Source organism: Mobula hypostoma, chromosome 9 (assembly GCF_963921235.1).
Source record: "Mobula hypostoma chromosome 9, sMobHyp1.1, whole genome shotgun sequence".
In the NCBI taxonomy this organism is placed as follows: domain Eukaryota; kingdom Metazoa; phylum Chordata; class Chondrichthyes; order Myliobatiformes; family Myliobatidae; genus Mobula; species Mobula hypostoma.
In genome coordinates, this window is record NC_086105.1 from 145,549,584 (window position 1) to 145,569,036 (window position 19,453).

At 42.7% G+C, this 19,453-nt stretch overlaps 1 protein-coding gene across 2 annotated transcripts in view; it reads right to left on the reverse strand.

Annotated features, from left to right (window-relative positions):
* The window catches only part of trrap (transformation/transcription domain-associated protein), a 317,959-nt gene that overhangs the window by 99,046 nt on the left and 199,460 nt on the right, over positions 1-19,453 (reverse strand). For both annotated transcript variants that reach the window (XM_063059362.1, XM_063059361.1), the window contains exons 52-56: positions 18,326-18,445; positions 13,944-14,231; positions 6,067-6,204; positions 2,778-2,890; positions 2,134-2,269 (exon numbers count right to left, since the gene is read on the reverse strand). In XM_063059362.1, coding sequence (XP_062915432.1) covers positions 2,134-2,269; positions 2,778-2,890; positions 6,067-6,204; positions 13,944-14,231; positions 18,326-18,445 — 795 coding nt within the window. The remainder of the gene's footprint in view (positions 1-2,133; positions 2,270-2,777; positions 2,891-6,066; positions 6,205-13,943; positions 14,232-18,325; positions 18,446-19,453) is intronic.

A 19,453-nucleotide genomic window follows, 5' to 3' on the forward strand; every position in this document is an offset into this window, starting at 1 on the left:
GTTCCTTCTCCTCGGCCATCATGCATCTGAATGGTCCATGAACACGCCCTCCTCTTGTGCCAAGATGAGGTCACCCACAGAGTGGAGGAGCAATACCTTATATTCTGATATTTTGTCCAGGAAGCCTCCCACCTGATGGTATTTATATTGATTTCTCCTTCTGGTGAACTATTCCTCCCCCGCGTCTCCTCTATTCTCTACTCTGACCCTTCACTTCTTCTCAGCTGCCTGTCATTTCCCCGTGTCCCCTCCTCTTTCCCTTCCTCCTATTGGTTACCACGCTTCTGGCACCGACATAGCATTTCTGCAACTTACTAACTCTAACCCGAACACCATTGTTGGATGTGGGAGGAAACCGGAGCACCTGGAGGGAACCCACGTGGTCACAGGGAGAACGTATAAACTCCTTACAGACAGTGGCAGGAATTGAACCCTGATCTTCTGATCTCTGCCACTGTAAAGTGTTACACTACCACTACGCTACGGTGCCACCCATGACATACTAAACATCCTCAAACTCCTAATGAAGTACAGCCATTGGCATGCCTATTTTGTGATTGCATCAATACGAGTACCAGGCAAGTCCTTACCGAAGGGCAAAATGCATCCTTTAATCCCAAGGCAAGATATCATTTGATACCATTGTCAAGCTGGAATCACAGGGGAGCTGCTGAACTGCACATGGTTGCCACAGGGTAGGACTATCACTCAATACTGTATCGAGGACAAAGAGCTGACCACCAACTACTGGCCCTCACAGCTGGAAAGCAGGGTGAATAAAGAAAATGAAAGAAATCCCAGACATCAGGCAGCTATTCCATATTTCTGTGGCACATCTTCTGATAGCTGGTGCTGTAAAGTGCTACTCTAACCACCATGCTACCATAACACCCATGACAAACCAAATCTCCTCAAGCTCCTAGTGAAATCAGAGATCAGCCATGAGGTGAGGCATCACCAACAGTCTGACAAAAGTAACAGTGAGGTAAGGAGGCTACAGTGCTTGAGTATGTATCACAGAACGGTGTATAGCACAGTACAGGCCCTTCAGCCAACATTGTTGTGTCGACCTTTTAACCTACTCCAAGATTAATCCAACTCTTCCGACCTAAATAAGCCCCTATTTTTCTATCATCCACGTACCTATCTACGAGTCTCTTAAATGTCCCAAAATGTATCTGCCTCTATCGCCTTCCTTGATAGCGTGTTCCACACACCCAACACTCTTTGTGCAAAAAACCTACTCTGACATTCCATGTTATACTTTCGTCCAATCACTTTAAAATTATATACCCTCGTTTTAATCATTTTCGCCCGGGTAAAGTCTCTGGCTGCCCACTTAAACTATTCCTCTTAACATCTTATATACCTCTATCAAGTCATCTCTCATCCTCCTTCACTCCAAAGAGAGAAGCCCTAGCTCACTCAACCTATCCTCATAAGAAAATGCTCTCTAATCTAGGCAGTGTCGTGGCAAATCTCCTCTGCATCTTAATTAAAGCTTCCAAGGGGAGAAAAAGAAAATGACTGGGGTAGGAAGGGTTTCTTGATTTTATTTTTTATTTATAAGAGATATAGCATGGTAACAAACCCTTCAGCTCTATGAACCTACGCTGGCCAATTTCACCCATGTGACCAATTAACCTACTAACCCATACATCTTTGGATTGTGGGAGGAAACTAGAGCACCTGGTGGAAACCCATGTGGTCTCACGGAGAACATACAAACTCCTTGCAGACAGCAGTGAGGATTGAACGCAGGTCACTAGTGCTATAAACAGCATTTTACTAACTGCTATGCTACCATCTTTTGTATCACGAAGAATTTTAAACCAGAAATGACTTGTAAACTCCACCATGGCTAATGCCAAGCCTGGCTGTGAATGGAGGAGGGTTGGGCAAGGGGCTAGCAACCCCTTCCTGTAGATACCCAGAGCTACAGAAACATCAGCAGAATCTCCAGAGACCTTCTCTCTGGGAGAGGAAGGATCTTCAAAGATGGAGTACACCTGGGCTAGACTGGCCCAGGACAGTGGACTCTGGTGAGCCACTATTGGAGGTTAATGTCCCAATAGAGGTGATGGGCTTAAGGAGAAGAATGGGAGCGGGGCAAGGATATCGAGAGTTGCCTACCTGCACCAGTGCTTCTTTCATAGCTGCCCAGTTAGAAACTCTCCAAGCACATTCCAGCACTAGGTATGGATTAACATGTCCTTTGGACTGGCCATACTCAGTCAGAGACTCCCATTGGTTTAGTTCCTTTGAGCAGCTGTTCAAGATGGAAAAGAATAATGACAGCTTCAGCCATTTTGATTTTTTAATAGTCATGCACAGATTTAACAAATACCAATAATCCCAGACCTTCCAATTCACTGTAGTTAAGGTTAAGGAGAGAAAGCAGGAGAAAGGGGTTGAGAGGAAAAATAAATCAGTCATAATGGAATGGTGGAACAGTTTCGATGGGCCAAAAGGCCTAATTCTGCTCCTATGAATTATGGTCTAAGATCTTTATTCCAGTACCACCCTGATAAATCTTTTTGGCAAACACTCTACACGCTAGTGATCCACAAATGGACACAATAATCCAGGTGATAACTCATTTTGTGATTATCAAAAGGTCTCAGATAAGGCTGTGATTGGAAGAGGGGGTAGACATTGCCTTGGCAATAGGCAAAACAATGGGAAGAGAGCATGCTTCCAGTAGGAACAGCATCTTTAAATTGCCCAGCACTGATGTTTAAAGACCTGGGGGAGAACGGAGTGGCCAAAATACCTACCGATTCCAATGGTCCTCCCACAGCTGGTACTCTGGAAATATGGCAGGCGAGGCGTTGTTTCGTTCATTCTCCTTCCTTGCTTTGTCCATGGCTTTCTCGTAGGTCTCCTGTGCCTATTGAATTGCGCAAAACATCCTTGGTTACACAAGATTTCCAGTCGGAAAGCAACATTAAAAATATAATCGCTCGTCAGGATTAATAGCTGCTCTTTTGCACAGTTCACATCCAGAGAATTTTACGGCTAAGAGTACATAAAGTCTAAGGACATCCGTGCTTCACTCAAACCGAATACCACATTCTTCACCCAGAACAATCCTTCACCTCCATTCTCTGCATGTTTATCAAACCTACACTGCAGTTGCAAATGTGACAAAGTTTGTTCTGTGGCAAATAGTCCAGCTCAAGCTTAGAGTCAGTTACAATGTCATGCAGCAAGTAAACAGACCCTTCAGCCCCAGCTCTTTACACCAATAAAGATGCCCATCTAAGCTAGTTCCATTTGCTTGCATTTTATTTACTTATTTAGAGATACTGTATAGAACATGCCCTTCCAGCCCACCAAACCACTGGGCCCAGCAACCCTTGCCTAATCACAGGACAATTTATAATGACCAATTTACCTACTAACCAGTACACCTTGGACAGTAGGAGGAAATGGGAGCACATAAAAACTTTCTTACAAAAGATGTCGGAATTAAACTCCAAACTTTGACGCCCCGAGCTGTAATAGTGCTGTGATAACTGCTACACGACTGTAGCACATATCCATGTAAACCTGTCCTATCCAAGTGACTTTTAAATGCTGTTAAAGTACCCGCTTCAATCATTTCCTCCAGCAGTTCATTCCATATACTTCGGGTGAAAAAGTTGTCCCTCAGATTCTTATTAAATCTTTCCCCTCTCACCTTAAGCCTATACCTTAGTTCGTGCTCACCTAACCCTGGGAAAAATTCTGCGTAGCTACCTACGAGTTTGCAGATGATACCACTGTAGAGGATTGCATCTCAAATAGTGATTGAATTGGAGAACAGGATGGCGATAGAGAACTTAGTGTTGTGGTGTCATGACAATAACTTTTACCTCAATGACAGCAAAAGAGCTGGTCATTGACTTTAGAAAAGGGGGGTGAGGGCAGTGCACACGCTTCTGTCCACATCAACTGTGTTGAATTTAAAGGGTTGAGTCAATCACTTTATATACAGACACCTTTGTGCCTAGCGTCACTTTATGGACATTAAAATCAATGTATATAAACTATTTTATTTATTTATATCTTTTTTAAATTTTTGTGTTCTTTAACATTGTGTTTTTTTTGTGCTGCATAAGATCTGGAGTAACAATTATTTTGTTCTCTTTTACACTTTTCTACTGGGAATGACGTTACTCAATCTCGAATCTGGAATCTCCTCACTCTTCAAGTTCCTAGACATGAACATCACCAAAAACCAGTCGTGCTCCAGTCACTTTGATGTCACGGCCCAGAAAGCTCACCACACCTCTACTTTGCTGTAAGGTCACCCCTCAGTTTCCTACACCAAGAATCAAGTTGTAGCTTGTCCCCAAACTCCTGGTGACATCCTGATAAATCTTTACTGTATGCTTTCCATTTGTTTGTTATCTGTCCTCTAGCCTGCAAACAATAACAGAAATAAAGGTCCACTCTGTGCCAACTCTGCCTGAGGGGACAACTAGCTGTCCCTGCTCAGAAATCCTCTTTGTTGCGTCCCGATTCCTCCTTTGATTGTCACGCCTTGATCATTGCAAATACTCTCCCTTCCTAAGGAAGGAGTTTGCCAAAAGTCAGCCAGAGATCGACAGCAAGTCTGCAAAATCTGGGTTGCTTGCAGTCTTGGCATCATGGTAACACAGCAGTTCGCGCACTGCCTTAAAGCGCCAGTGAATAGGGTTCAATTCCCGCTATCGTCTGTAACAAGTTTGCATGTTCTGCCCTTGAATGCGTGGGTTTCTTCTAGCTGCTCCAGTTGACCCCCAGGTTCCACGGACATACAGGATAGGGTTAGTAAATTGTGGCCATGCCATGTTGATGCCAGAAGCATAGCGACACTTGTAGGCTGCCCTCAACTCAATGCTTGGGCTGTGTTGGTTGTGGACGCAAACATCACATTTCACTGTATGTTTCAATGTACATGTGACAAAAACTGTAAATCTTTATTTTTTTTCTGAACAGATAAAGTGCAGCAGTAATCGCCACACACCTGATTGGTGGGGGGAATCCTAACGTCTCCTCCCACTTCAGCTAGTCTATCAGGGAACCACTTAAAGAAACCTGCGTATCACTTACTTCCCAAAGCACTTATGAAAATGAGGTGGGAAATGCCTAGGCACAAGAGATTCTGCAGATACTGGAAATCCAGAGCAACATGCTCAGAAGGCTGGAGGTCAGCAGGTCAGGCAGTATCCATGGATGGTAATAAAAACAGTCGATGTTCTGGGCTGAGACCCTTCCTTCATCGGGACTGGAAAGGATGGGGAAAGATACAGTAAAAGAAGGGGTTGGAGGGGAGGGATACAGGAATATAAGATGGCAGGTGATAGATTGGCAAAGCCAGGTAGAGGAATGGGTGGGTAGATTTGGGTGGTGGTGGGGGGGAGAAATGAAGTGAAAAGCTGGGAAGTGACAGGTGGAAGAGGGAAAGGGCTAAGGAAGGAGGAATCTTACAGGAGAGGAGAGTGAATCTTGGGACAAAGGGAAAGAGGAGGGGGAACCAGATGGAGGTGATGGGCAGGCAGGAGAAGAGGAGGCTTAAGAGAGTAGACAGAATGAGAAATGGAAAACAAGAGGAGGGAGGTGGGAGAAATCAATGTTCATGCCGTCCACTGGAGGTTACCCAGACAAAATATAAGGTGTTGCTCCTCCAAACTGAGTATGGTCTCATCATGGCAGTAGAGGACTGATGTGTCGGAATGAGAATGGGAAGATGAATTTAAATGGCAGGCCACTGGAATATCCCAGCTGTTGCAGTGCACAGAATGTATAAGTCGGCTGAACAGACTGAAGGGCCTTGGCCTGAAAAGTTGTCTGTTTATTCCCCTCCAGATAAACCATGCCTGCCTTCTTGACTGATTGTCTGCTCTGTTTTGGCTGTGACCACAAATTTCCCATGAAAACTTTGCAAATCTAATCCGAATCATTGATATAGAAAGAGTTATTAATATGCATTAACTAGAGTTTAGAAAGCATTCACTGTGAAATGAAGGCAAGCAGGCAAATTGAATTGCTTGAGACAGACTGAATCCCAGGGCTCTTAGAGGAGTGCTACTGATGTACCTGCTCAAAGAAGCCATGCTGCTCGTAGGCAATTGCTGTAGCAGTCTCGGGGAACTTGCACCGCTTTTGCCAGAGACCAGCCCACATGTCCTCCTCCTGAAGTAAGGAGTACAGCTCTGCCAGCGAATCCAAAATTTCCTGCAAAGAAATTAAAGTCAATCACTCAAACACCTGCAGATGACGTAAATCCGAAATACAAACAGAAAATGCCAGAGTCAGCCAGTCAAGCAACATCTGTGAAAGGAGGAACATTCAACGTTTCACCACAACTTGTCTACTTGACCCCACCCACCCTGGACATTTTCTCTTTTTCCCCACTCTCTTCGGACAGAAGATACAAAAGCCTGAAACCACATACCACCAGGCTCAAGGACAGCTTCTCCCCTGATATTGTCAGACTACTGAATGTACCTTTGTACAATAAGATGGACTAATTGCCGTAACACTCTCCCTCATTATAATCTTGCACCTTACTGTCTGCCTGCACTGCACTTTCTCCGTAACTGCTGTACTTTATTGTGTTTGTTTCTCCTTGTTCAACCTCAGTGCACTGTGCAATGGACAGGGTGAGTTTTTCAGTACATGTGACAAAAATAAACCAATATACCTTCACTCAGAGGGTTTTCCGAATGTGTACCCTGCTGTTGTAAGACTATTGAACAGTTCCTGCAGCTTGTACGTTCTCCCCATGACCATGTCAGCTTTCTCTGGGTGCTCCAGTTTCTTCCCACAGCCCATAGATGTACCAGTTGGTAGGTGAATTGGTCAGTGTAAATTGTCCCATGATTAGAATAGGGTTAAATTGGGGGGCTTGCTGGGTGGCACTGCTCGAAGAGCGGGAGGGCTTATTCTGCGCTGTATCTCAATAAATAAATAAAAAACAAACAAACAGAAGGCAGATTCTTGACCTCCCAATCTACCTCGTTATGGCCCTTGCACCTGTCTGCCTGTACTTCCTCTGTAACTGTAAAACTTTACTCTGCGTTCCGATATTGTTTTCCCTTGTACTACCTCAATGTACTGATGTGACAAATTGTACACAAATCAAATTTTCAACTGAACAACAGTACATACAACAATAATAAACCCACTTACCAAATTTTCCAATTTATTAAAAACTAAATGTACTTGCAAATTACTATACCACAGTGCTTAAGAGTTCAAGTAATTGGATAAAATAAGGTTTAGGAATAAATGCTTTTCAACCTAGTAAATCATGACAGGGGATTTTGCAGATGATGTAAATCTTCAGAAGCACCCACAAAATTCTGGAGGAACTCAACACACCAAGCAGCATCTACAGTGGGGATTATACAGTTGACATTTCAGACCAAGACACTTCATCAGGTCAATCCTGATGAAGGTCTGAAGGAGCACAGCATGAAATGTAGGAAGGGTCGCACAAAACAGTGCTGAAGATGAGGTAGGTGGTTTACAAACAAAGGCTATTGATAGGGCAAAATTGCATTCAACAGAATGAGTTGCAACGTAAAAGGAGGACAAAATCGAAAAGGGTGAATACAGGACTGAAGGTGTTATATTTGAATGCGCTGAAAGAAGATTACAGCTGGGAGTTTAATGTCCAAGGATATACATTGTATCAAAAGGACAGGCAGGAAGGCAGAGGGGGTGGCGTTGGTAAAAAAAAATGAAATCAAATCGTTAGAAAGAGGTGATAAAGAGTCAGTAGGTGTTGAACCATTGTGGATAGGGCTAAGGAACTGCAAAAGTAAAAATACCCTGATGGAAGTTGTATATAGACCCCCAAACAGTAGTAAGGATGTGGTCTACAAATTACAATGGGAGATAGAAAATGCATGTCAAAAGGGCAATGTTACAATAGTTATGGGGGACTTCCATATGCACATAGATTGGGAAAAACAGGTTGGTGCTGGATTCCAGGAGACAGAATTTCTAGAGTGCCTATGAGATGACTTTTTAGAGCAGCTTGGGGTTAAGCCCACTAGGGGATCAGCTATTCTGGATTGGGTGTTGTGCAATGAACCAGAATTGATTAGAGAGCTTAAGGTAAAAGAACCCTTAGGGGCAAGTAATCATAATATGATTGAATTCAGCCTAAATTTTGAGGAGAAGCTAAATGCAGATGCATCAGTATTACAGTGGAGTAAAGGGAATTACAGAGGCATGAGAGAGAAATTGGCCAGAAATGATTGGAAAAGAACACTGGCAGGTTGATGGCAGATGAGCAATGGCTGGAATTTCTGGAAGCAAATCAGAAGGCACAGGATATATAAATCCCAAAGAGGAAGAAGTATTCTAAAGGAAAGAGGACACAATAATGGCTAATGAGAAAGTCAAAGCCAACATAAATGAGATCGGAGCTAAGAGGAAAATTGGATCAGCCATAATGAAATGGCAGAGCAGACTCGACGGGTTGGATGGCATAATTCTGCTCCTATATTTTATGATCTTATGAAACATTGACTGTTTATTTCTCTCCATAGATGTTGTGTGACCTGCTGAGTTCATCCTGTATTTTGTGTGCATGCTTTTCAGTCCAATATGATTGCAATAACCCGTATCAGCTAGAACTTCTATAATAATCCTGCAGAATATTCCACTCTGCTTCTTGCCTACTTTCCTTAGAAAGTGGGTGATGCATCTCTGGACCTCTATCCCAGAGGGTTACAGAGGCTGGATTATTGGAGGTATTTAAACAGATATACTTTTGAAAGAGCAGGGAACTGAGGGCTATGGGGAACTGGCACAGAAAAGATACTGCCTGGTGTAGATCAGCCACAATTGACACGGCAAAACAGATGGTCGAATGGCCTACTCCTGTTCCTATGCCATTACTATTGCTTCTGCTGCCAGTATCCTTTTGGAAATGTACTCCAGGATACTCTGCATAAAGCATAAAACAGGTTCACTTCAGTTCTTAAACCAAATAGCAAAACCTTAATCAAGACAGTTTAGCAACACTATAACCAACTTGACCACCGTGCACTAAAATGGACATTTCTCTTTGTTTCTAATAGTGTTTTCTTATAACAATTGCATATAATTTATGTTTAAATCTATGTTTTTTTTGTGAATACTGCCCACGTGATGCTGCTGCAAGTTAAGTTTTTCATTGTACCTACGCATACATATACTTGTGCATATGACAAACTCAACTAGACATGAACCCCAATCTTCCAGTCAAAGTAAATAAAACTTTATCTCTCTCCACCAGACCCATAACTCTGTTATGGAGTTAAGAGTGTTGATTAAAGATCACCTTTTTTGTCATATGTACATTGAAACACACAGTGAAATGTGTCGTTTGCGCCAGCAACCAACACAGTCTAAGATGCACTGCGGGGCAACCCTTAAGTGTCACCTTGCTTCTCGCGCCAATGTATTAACCCTAACACATACGTCTTTGGAATGTGGGAGGAAACTACAGCACATGGTGATGGGGAGAATGGACAAGCTCCTTAGAAAAAGCGGTTGAACTTGAACTGCAATCTTATGTTTGGTTCTGTAAAGTGTTACACTAACCGCTATGCCACCATGCCATCAGGGTAACGGACAGAGGACTGGAGTGGGAAATATCCAAAAAAAACCATCCAGGCAGACGGAGTCTTCAACTTGTAATTCATTTGTGGCAACAATGGTGTGGTGTTTTACTTTTGCTAAGTTCTAAGTAAATTTATTATCAAAGTACATATATGTCACCACATACAACCCTCAGATTCATTTTCTTGCAGGCATTCACAGTAAATACAAAGCAACAACAGAATCAATGAAAGACCACACCAATCAAGACAGACAAACAACCGATGTGCAAAAAACAAACTGTGCAAATCAAAAACAAAAGAAATAATAATTTTTAAAAAGTAATAAATATCAAGAATATGGTACGAAAGGTCCTTGAGGGTGAGTCCACAGATTGTGGGAACAGTTCAGTGATGGGGCAAGTCATGTTCATAGACAATTAAGGAATGGAATCTTGATCACGATTGAAACTAGAAAATAGTCTTATTTCCTTTAGAGCAGTAAAGCCTAAAGAAAGATTTAATAGTTGATTGAAATAATTAATTTAGGAGCTATTAAACTGTTTCTCAACCTCATCTGCTCCAAGGAACACAACCCAAATTTCCTTGTGGCACCCGATATCCCCCCTCACTGATAAACCTTCATTAGACAACTAACTTCCCAAATATAAAAGCAGAATCATTGCCACAAATGAATTACAAATTCAAGGATTTTTCTGCTTGAAAAGTTTTCTGATTAAGTGTTTCTCACTACTTTAAATCACTGACAATTAACCACAAAATTCTGACTCCATAACGAACATTAGCAGCTTCAACAGCTACACTAGGGAGGTCAGTAATAGCAACAGTCTACTGGGAGTACTCAGCTGATCCAGCAGTATCAGTGCAAGGAAAGCAAATAGTCAGAGTCATAGAGCACTATCAACACAGAAACAGGCCATTTGGCCCATCAAGTCCATGTAGGCTGGTCTTCTGCCTAGTCCCATCTACCAGCATTCAGACCATTGCTCTCCACACCACTCTCATCCATTGCCTATCCAAACCTCTCTTATATGTTACAATTGAACCTACTTCCACCACTTCTGCTGGCAGCTCCTTCCACTCTCACCACCCTCTGAGTGAAGTTCTCACTCAGTTAAAAGCTTTCTTTACGAATTGTAGACATTAAGGGTTGAAAGCAGACATCAGGATCACTGAAAGAGTGAGAAGTTTCACCAGGTTGGAATGGCACATTTCTTCATTTGTTGTCAGTCCCTTCCTTGGCGGTTGCTATGGATGTGGACAGTGTGGAAGCCGTCAGGGCATGTGATCGACTGAGGGTGAGAAAAAATACCAGTGGAACAGGGGAAGGAGAGAGCAACACACAGATTAAACCAGAACAGAGTGTGGAAGGGGAGACCACCTTCTGCCCACTGCTATCACAATGGTATCCACAAAAGCACGATTGGCCTAAAGACCATATAATATCTATCATGGCTGATTTATTATCTGTCTCAACCGCATTCTCCTGCCTGCTCCCCATATCCTTTGATATCCTGACTAATCAAGAACCTATCAACTTCTGCTTTAAATGTGTTGTCCTCCACAGTCGTATGTGGCAATGAATTACATAGATTCACTACTCTCTGGCTAAAGAAATTCCTCCTCGTCTCTGTTCTAAATGGACGTCCCTCTATTCTGAGATGTGCCCTCTGGTTCCAGGCTCTTCCACTACAGGAAATATTTCTCCACATCCACTCTTTCAAGATCTTTCAATGTTTAATAGGTTTCAATGAAGTACCACCTCTCATTTTTCTGGACTTCAGTGAATACAGGCCCAGAAACATCAAACATTCCTTACATGTTAACCCTTTCATTTCCAAGATAATTTTCGCAAGCCTCCTCTGGATCCTCTCCAATGCCAGCATATCCTTTCTTTGATAAGGCAACCAGAACTGCTGACAATATTCCAAGTGTGGTCTGACCAATGGTCCAGAAAACCTCAGCATTACATCCTTACTCTTATATTCTAGTCCTCTCTAAATGAATGGCAACATTGCATTTGTCTTCCTTACTACAGGCTCAATCTGCGAATTAAGGAAGCGAGAGGGAGTTGAATTTACCAGTGCTTTAAGAATCAGCCCCCACTGGTACCCAGAAAATCTTCATGATACTGTACAAGAAGGAAAACGAACGGCAGGCTTTGTCCAGACATGAAGTGTGCACTTGGGAATGACACCAGCAACAGGTGAAACGAGGCAGCTTGCAGAAATTAGAGACACGGCTGTGTATTCAGACATAAATATCCTGCCAGAGGTACACAAACAATGCCAGTTTCCAGTTGCAACTTAAAGAACTGGAGACATTTCATTTCTGTTTGAAAAGCCCTGATGAGAGCACACCATCATTGTACATCTAATCATGGACTGGAGGAGTACAGGTCGACCACCTCAAATCCAGCTGCGTTGGCTGTTAACGCAAATGTGGCATTTCACTGTACGTTTACATATGCATGTGATAAATAACTAAATAAATTTGAATCTGATTCTAATATAATTCCTCACATCTCAGTCTGAAAGGAAACTAGATCCTGAAGTACATAAGAAATCCAGGTACAACCTACAGAAGGCTATTTTAAGGGCGATTTTGATTGAAGTTAGAAATGGAATCGGATCCATATCAGCTCTGACAGATTTTGCAGGCCATTATTTCCTACAAGGTGAAACGTAACGTCATGAGTGACTGCGATGCTTCACTCCCAGGTGAGCTTATTGTTTTTCATGCACACTTCGAAAGGGAGAATAAAACTACAGCTGTATGAATCCCTGCAGCATCTGGTGACCTTGTGATTTGTCTTGTAGACCAACGTGAGAACATCTTTCGAGAGGGTGAACCCTTGCAAGGCGTCAGACCCTGACGGTATACCTGATACGGCTCTGAAAACCTGTGCCAACCAACTGGCAGGAGTGTTCAAAGACATCTTCAATTTCTCACTGCTGCAGATGGAAATTCCTACCCGCTTCCAAAGGGTGACAATCATACCGATGCCTAAGAAGAGCAGGGTGATCTGCCTCATTGACTATCACCCACTGGTACTAACACCTACTGCGATGAAGTGCTTTGAGAGGTTGATCATGGCCAGAATCAACTCCCCCACTAAGCAAGGACTGGACCTGCTGCAGTTTGTCTATCACAATAATAGATCTACAGCAGATGCAATCTCACTGGCTCTCGCTCAGTCCTGGATCACACTGACAAAAGTAATGCCTAACTCAGGCTGCTGGTTACCTCAGTTCTAATCAACGAGCTCCAAGACGTGGATCTCTGCACGTCCTGCTACAACTGGATCCTTGACTTCCTCACCATGAGCCCATACTCAGTGCAGATTGGAAATACCATCTCCTCCTCACTGACAATCAACACTAGTGCACCTTAAGGATGCATGATTAGCTCACTGCTCTATGCTCTCTGCACACACAACTCCGTGGCTAGGCACAGCTGAAAAGCCATCTATACATTTGTTGATGACAGCTAATGTTAGCAGAAATCCAGATGGTGACAAAGTGTACTGAAGTGAGATATATCAGCTGGCTGAGTGGTGTTCCAGCAACAACCTTGCACTCAATGTCTATAAGACCAAGAAATTGATTGTGGACTTCAGGAAGAGGAATTCGGGGGAAACACATCATAGAGGGATCAGCAATGGCTATATTTCATTAGGAGTTTGAGGAGATTTGGTGGGTTACCAAAGACTCACAAATTTCAACAGGTGTACTATGGAGAGTATTCTAACTGGTTGCATCACTGTCTGGTGTGGAGGGCGCACTGCACAGGATCAGAAAACACTGCAGGACGTTGTAAACTCAGCCAGCTGTATCATGGGTACTAGCCTCCACATCATCGAGGTGATGCCTCAAGAAGGCCTCCATCATTACCCAGGATATACCCGCTTCTCATTAGTACCATTAGGGAGGAGGTACTGGAGCCTGAAGACACACACTCAACAGTTCAGGAGCAGCTTCTTCTCCTCCACCATAAGATTTCGGAATGGACAATGAACATGAGTTCACTATTTATTTTTGCCCTTTCTTTGCATTATTTACTATATATATAAAATTGTAATTTATAGTTTTCTAAAAGATTATTATATATTGCAATGTACTGCTGGCACAAAACAACTAATTTCATGACATACGCAGTGATATTAAACCTGCTACTGATCAACATTCCTCAAACTCATTCCATTAAACACACCTCATTAATTAAGTTACTTGCCTAGTATCTCTCAGGTAGAGCTGTGAAACATTACCATCTGGCATCCCTCCTGTCAACTGCGTTGGTACATTTACTGCTTTAAATGAGTTCAAGTTATCCTTGCCGACTACAAGAGAAGCTTACCTGTGGTGGTGGAGTGATGCTCTCTTGCTCGTAGAACTCTGACGTTTGACGTGGTTTAATCTGAAGACTCAAGCCCTTTTCAAAAGCCTGGTGTTCCAGCATGAGTGTGGAGCGGAACCAGAGGTTGTGTGTCTTGCCCAGGTACTTGAGCACGCAGGGTCTGATGGAAATGTGGGGGACACACTGGGACATTGCTTCAACAAAGCAGTTCAGGGCGCTTGGCTGGCAGTCCCTCTGTATCTGGTGGCTTCCACTGCACAGGAAAGGGCTTATTTCTCCCGCCAGTGCCTAAAACAGGGGAAGGAAATGTTTGGACCTTTAAAATCAAAGACCTGCAGATGACAAAAAAATCTGGTATCAATAAAATGAAAATGCTGTAAATACTATCTGGGTAAGGCTGCATCTTTGAGAGGAGAAACAGGTATTAATTCAGGTCAAACAGTTGAACTGCTGAGGGTTTCCAGATTTTGGTCTTATTTTTATTTTGAGATGGAAAACGATAACAGGCCCTTCCGACCCAGTGAGCCCACACTGCCCAATTACAGACGTGATCAATTAACCTACCAACTCGTACACTTTTGAATGTGGGAGAAAACTGGTGCATCTGGAGGTAACCCATACAGTTATAAGACTGAGCTGACAGACGGTGAGGTAACGCATACAGTCATGGGCAGAAACTCCTTAGACAGTGGCAAAATTGAATCCAGATCACTGGCACTATAATAGCTTCACGCTATGCTACTGTGCTGCCCCCTGTAATTCAGAAATCATATTATAATGCATAATTAAAAAAATAAAAATTAAGTCTTAAATATACTTAATGAGGTAGCCTCTACTGCCTCCCTGGGCAGAGAATTCCATAGTTTCACTGCTCTCTGGAAAATGCTGTTCCTCCTCACCTCTGTCCGAAATCTACTCCCCTGTACCTTGAGGCTATGGACCCTAGTTCTAGTTCACCTACCAGTAGAAACAGCTTTCCATAGGACCACAAGACACAGGAGCAAAATTAGGTCACTCGGCCCATCTAGTCTGCTCCATCATTCCATTATGGCTGATTTATTTTCCCTCTCAACCCTATTCTCCTGCCTTGTCCCCATAACCTTTGACACGCTGACTAACCAAGAACCTATCAACCGCCGCTTTAAATAAACTCAGTGACTTGACCTCCACTGAATTCCACAGATTCACCACCCCCTGGCTAAAGAAATACCTCCTCATCTCTGTTTTAAATGGACATCCCTTTCGTAAATTTTATATGTGTGGACTAGCAAGAGGCAACTAGGGAATGAATGAAGAGACGGTTATTGTCAGGGATAGGAGAAAAGGTCCACAGTTCAAAGTAAATTTATTATCAAAGTACGTATATGTTACTATACATTACCCTGAGATTCATTTTCTTGTAAGGAATTTTGTAAGAACAATGAAATACAATAGAATCAGTGCAAAACCATACACAAAGACTGACAAACAATCAATGTATAAACAAAGACAAACGGTGTAAATACAAAAAATAATAATAATAGATAATAAATAAATAATACTGCGGACATGAGATACAGAGGCCCTGAAAGTGAGTCCATGGGTTATGGGATCAGTTCAGTACTGAGTCAGTTATCCACACTGCTGGTCCCAGGACAGATCTCTGAAAATGACACCATCAAGGTGTTTAAGTTACTGAACCTCTCTACTTCCAATCCCCTAATGAGGACTAGATCATGGACCTCTGGCTCCTTCCTCCTGTAGTGGGTGGGACTCCAGAGCATCGGTGATTTGATAAGCTTTAAGATCTCCAGATGAAGTGCAGTAGGCTTGCAGGCAGCAGAACCTCCAACAGAGATTACCTTGGTTGACTAGCCTATTTTGTCCTGGTGGGTTGGATTCGCATCTTAGATCAGACTTGACCTGGATCTGTTTATTGAGCCGGTTTGCACTTTGGTTTATTTCACTATTTCTCTTTCATCAATCTGCCTGCAGCCAACCAACCAGAAAAGCAAGCACAAACTCACATCTCTGATTGCAATTAATAATGAAGCTGTCTTTTCACTGAACAGAAAATCAAATGCAAAATGATTTTCGAAGAAATATTTGCACGAAATCTGTTAACTTGGAAAGGTGTTTTAACTTCTCCCCAGGGCAGCCAGCGAGATACCAACATCAGTTGCAAATCCTCACAACACTGATCTCGAGAGCCATCTCTCTACGGAACTAATAGTTGCAGTGAAGTGCTTCTTCCTCTGATGTCAAATTTGGATAAAGGATTATATCAAAGGATGAATACTAAATTGTTTCACAGCTCAGACTTGCTGCTGAGGGAAGCTGCCCTTGAAGCTGTGGCTGCTACTGTTTTCTAGGACCAAGGAAGATTGGAAAAACCTCTCGATGTCCACCCAGTGGCCAATTTATCAGCCATCTCCTGTACCTAATAAAGACGCCACTGAATGTATGTTCATGGTCTTCTGTTGCTGTAGCCCATCCGCTTCACGGTTCGATGTGTTGTGCATTCAGAGATGCTCTTCTGCACACCACTGTTGTAACGTGTGGTTATTTCAGTTACTCTCACCCTCCTGTCAGTTTGAACCAGTCCGGCCATTCTCCTCTGACCTCTCTCATTAACAAGGCATTTTTGTCCACAAAACCACAGCTTACTGGATGTTTTTGTTTTGTATTTTGCACCATTGTTTAACCTCTGGAGACTGTTGTGCGTGAAAATCCCAGGAAATCAGCAGTTTCTGAGATACTCAAACCATCCTGTTTGGCACCAACAATCAAATCATAGTCAAAGTAAGTTAGATCACATTTCTACCCCATTCTAATGCTTGGTCTGAACAGCTGAACTTCTTGACCACATCTGCATACTTTTATGCACTGAGTTGCACCCATATGATTGGCTGATTAAATACTTCCATTAACAAGCAGGTGTACCTAATAAACCGGCCACTAGGTGTAAAATGATCGTTGACATCAATGTTCTGACCTTGGAAGTGTGGAAAATGCTTTTTCCGTACAATGACTGAGAAAAAAGCTGCTCAGAATGGAGAGTGCAGAGGAATCTTCTCGTGGTCCATGAGTACAGAGCAGTCTCAATATGTTATAATAGACAAACAGCTTAGGGTTTCAAGGTACATGTCCTAGTGTGATTAATTAATTAGAGAACAGAGTCTACTCCCTTTCTTTATTCTATCCCTTGGAACTTTAAACATGGTTGTAAAATGATCCCGACTTCCTATTCAGGATGGCGCATCCATCACCGGAATCTCCACCATCCTGGACATGACCTTGTCTCGATGCTGCCATGGTGGCAGGAGGTACAGATTTTGCACGACATCCATACAGATCATTTCATTCCATCAGTACACCGAGGTTGCACAGTAGAAAACAATAACAGAATGTCATTTACCATGAGAAAATGTAGCTCACTCAGGTTCGCCGATTGAGGGTAAATGCAAGTAGCTTTTTCCACTGAGGTTGGGTGGGACCATAACCAGAGGTCATGGGTTAAGGGTGAAAAGTGAAAAGTTTGAAGGGAACATGAGGGGAAACTTCTTCATTCAGAGGGTCATGAGAGTATGGAATGAACTGTCAGCATAAGTAGTACATGCAAGCTCGATTTCAACGTTTAAGCAAAGTTTGGATAGATATATGGATGACAGGGGTATGGAGAGCTATGGTCCATGTGCAGGCCGATGGGAGTAGGCAGATTAAGTGCTTCAGCATGGACTAGATGGGCCAAAGGGCCTGTTTCTGTGTTGTACTTTTCTATGACTCTAATGCAGCTTAAAGTGTTACAGTTACAGTGCAAGCAAAGAAGAAGGTGCAAGGCCACATTGAGGTAGATTGTAGGGTGAAGAAGTCCATATTTGGAGAATAGAGGGAGAATGAAACAGCATCAGTGAAGAATTAGCGTGGACCTGGTGAGCTGATGGGTCTGTTTCCAACGTCGTGCAAGTTCAAATTCAAAGTAAATGTATATCAAAGCACGCAAATGTCACCTTGAGATTCACTTTCTTGCAAAGAAATATGACAGAATCATTGAAAAAACACACACAATCTGAGACTGACAAACAATTAATGTGCAAAAGACAAACAGTGCAAATATGACAGACAGACAGATAGATCAACAATGCTGAGAACTTGAGTCCAAAGGTCGTGGAATCAGTTCAGTGTTGAGTTGACGAAGTTATGGTCATCGCATCCACTCACAGTTTGGAAGCTACAGTAGATTCGCATACCGTAAACCCAAAGATAGCCGTAAATGTTTACTTGATTTCAAGTTCACAAAACAGTGGGTCTCTCTTAAATATGAATCGATCATATTCACCCAAAGAGTGTAGAATACTTGTGTTAAAAGATTAGGGGCCGTGTGTACATGTCTGAAGACTCACATGTTGTTGCCGGTCAGATAGTATTTTCCAGAGCCTTGGAAAGAGCTGGATCCACGTCTTCTCAGCCAGCGCGGTGCTAATGTGACACAGCTGGACATAAGCATTCAGCAGAGCACCAGTCTATCAAAGGTGAGAGAAGGGAAAGATGATCAGAATTAAGTAAACAACATTCTCCCATCCTTTCTTCAAAAACAAAATCGCCATTTTCGGTAACAATGAGAGGTGCAAATAAGTGATAGAAAATAATGACAATAATAAACCAATTATGTCACACCATTGGCTTATTTATATTTATATGGCATAAGGCCTTATGTTCTTATATCAAGGCATTCTCATTCACCTCCTTGAAGAAAGTTATTTGAAATTATTCTCGGACTGCTCTACAAATTGTGACCCAGGGATGTGTTGTGCTGTCTTCCTAACTGCCCTCCAGCATTTCAGCCTGCAGTTTAATATGTCAGAATGAGCAGACAGCACTCAGGATGAGTGATACAAGCATCAACAACTCTCAAAGTCTTCATACTGTCAGGTGAAAAATATGACATTTCTGCTTTTAAAATTAAAATCTAGATAGGGGCCTGAGGGAGAATCATTTGCAGAGCAAAAGGGGAAAGCAGAGAGTGTGGGACAGCATTTCTCTACAAAGCCAACATGGATATGTGTAAATAAATCAGCCATGATCAAATGGCGGAACAAATTCTTCTCCTGTGCCTTATGGCGAATTGGCTGGCATGGATTAGTTGGGGCTGAAGGACCTATTTCTGTGCTGTGTAAATCTATGACATAAATTCACTGGCATGGGCTGACAGTTGTACCCCAGCCACCACAAGGACCTGACAGAGCAAGATTGCAATTCAGTGGTGACTAGAAATCTCACACACACACACACACACACACACACACACACACACACACACACACACACACACACACGGTCTCTCTGAACACAAACAAGAATACTGACACGACCTTAGCCTCACCCTTTTCTTGAACCCCTCTCTGTTATACTGTCCTCCACCTTGCTCCCCTCTCTCCTTCAGCCCCCACACTACACCATGTTATGTTGCCCACGTTTGACTTGAGGTTTGGCAGCTGTCAAAATAATTCAGAAGCAGGATCAAGCCCAGT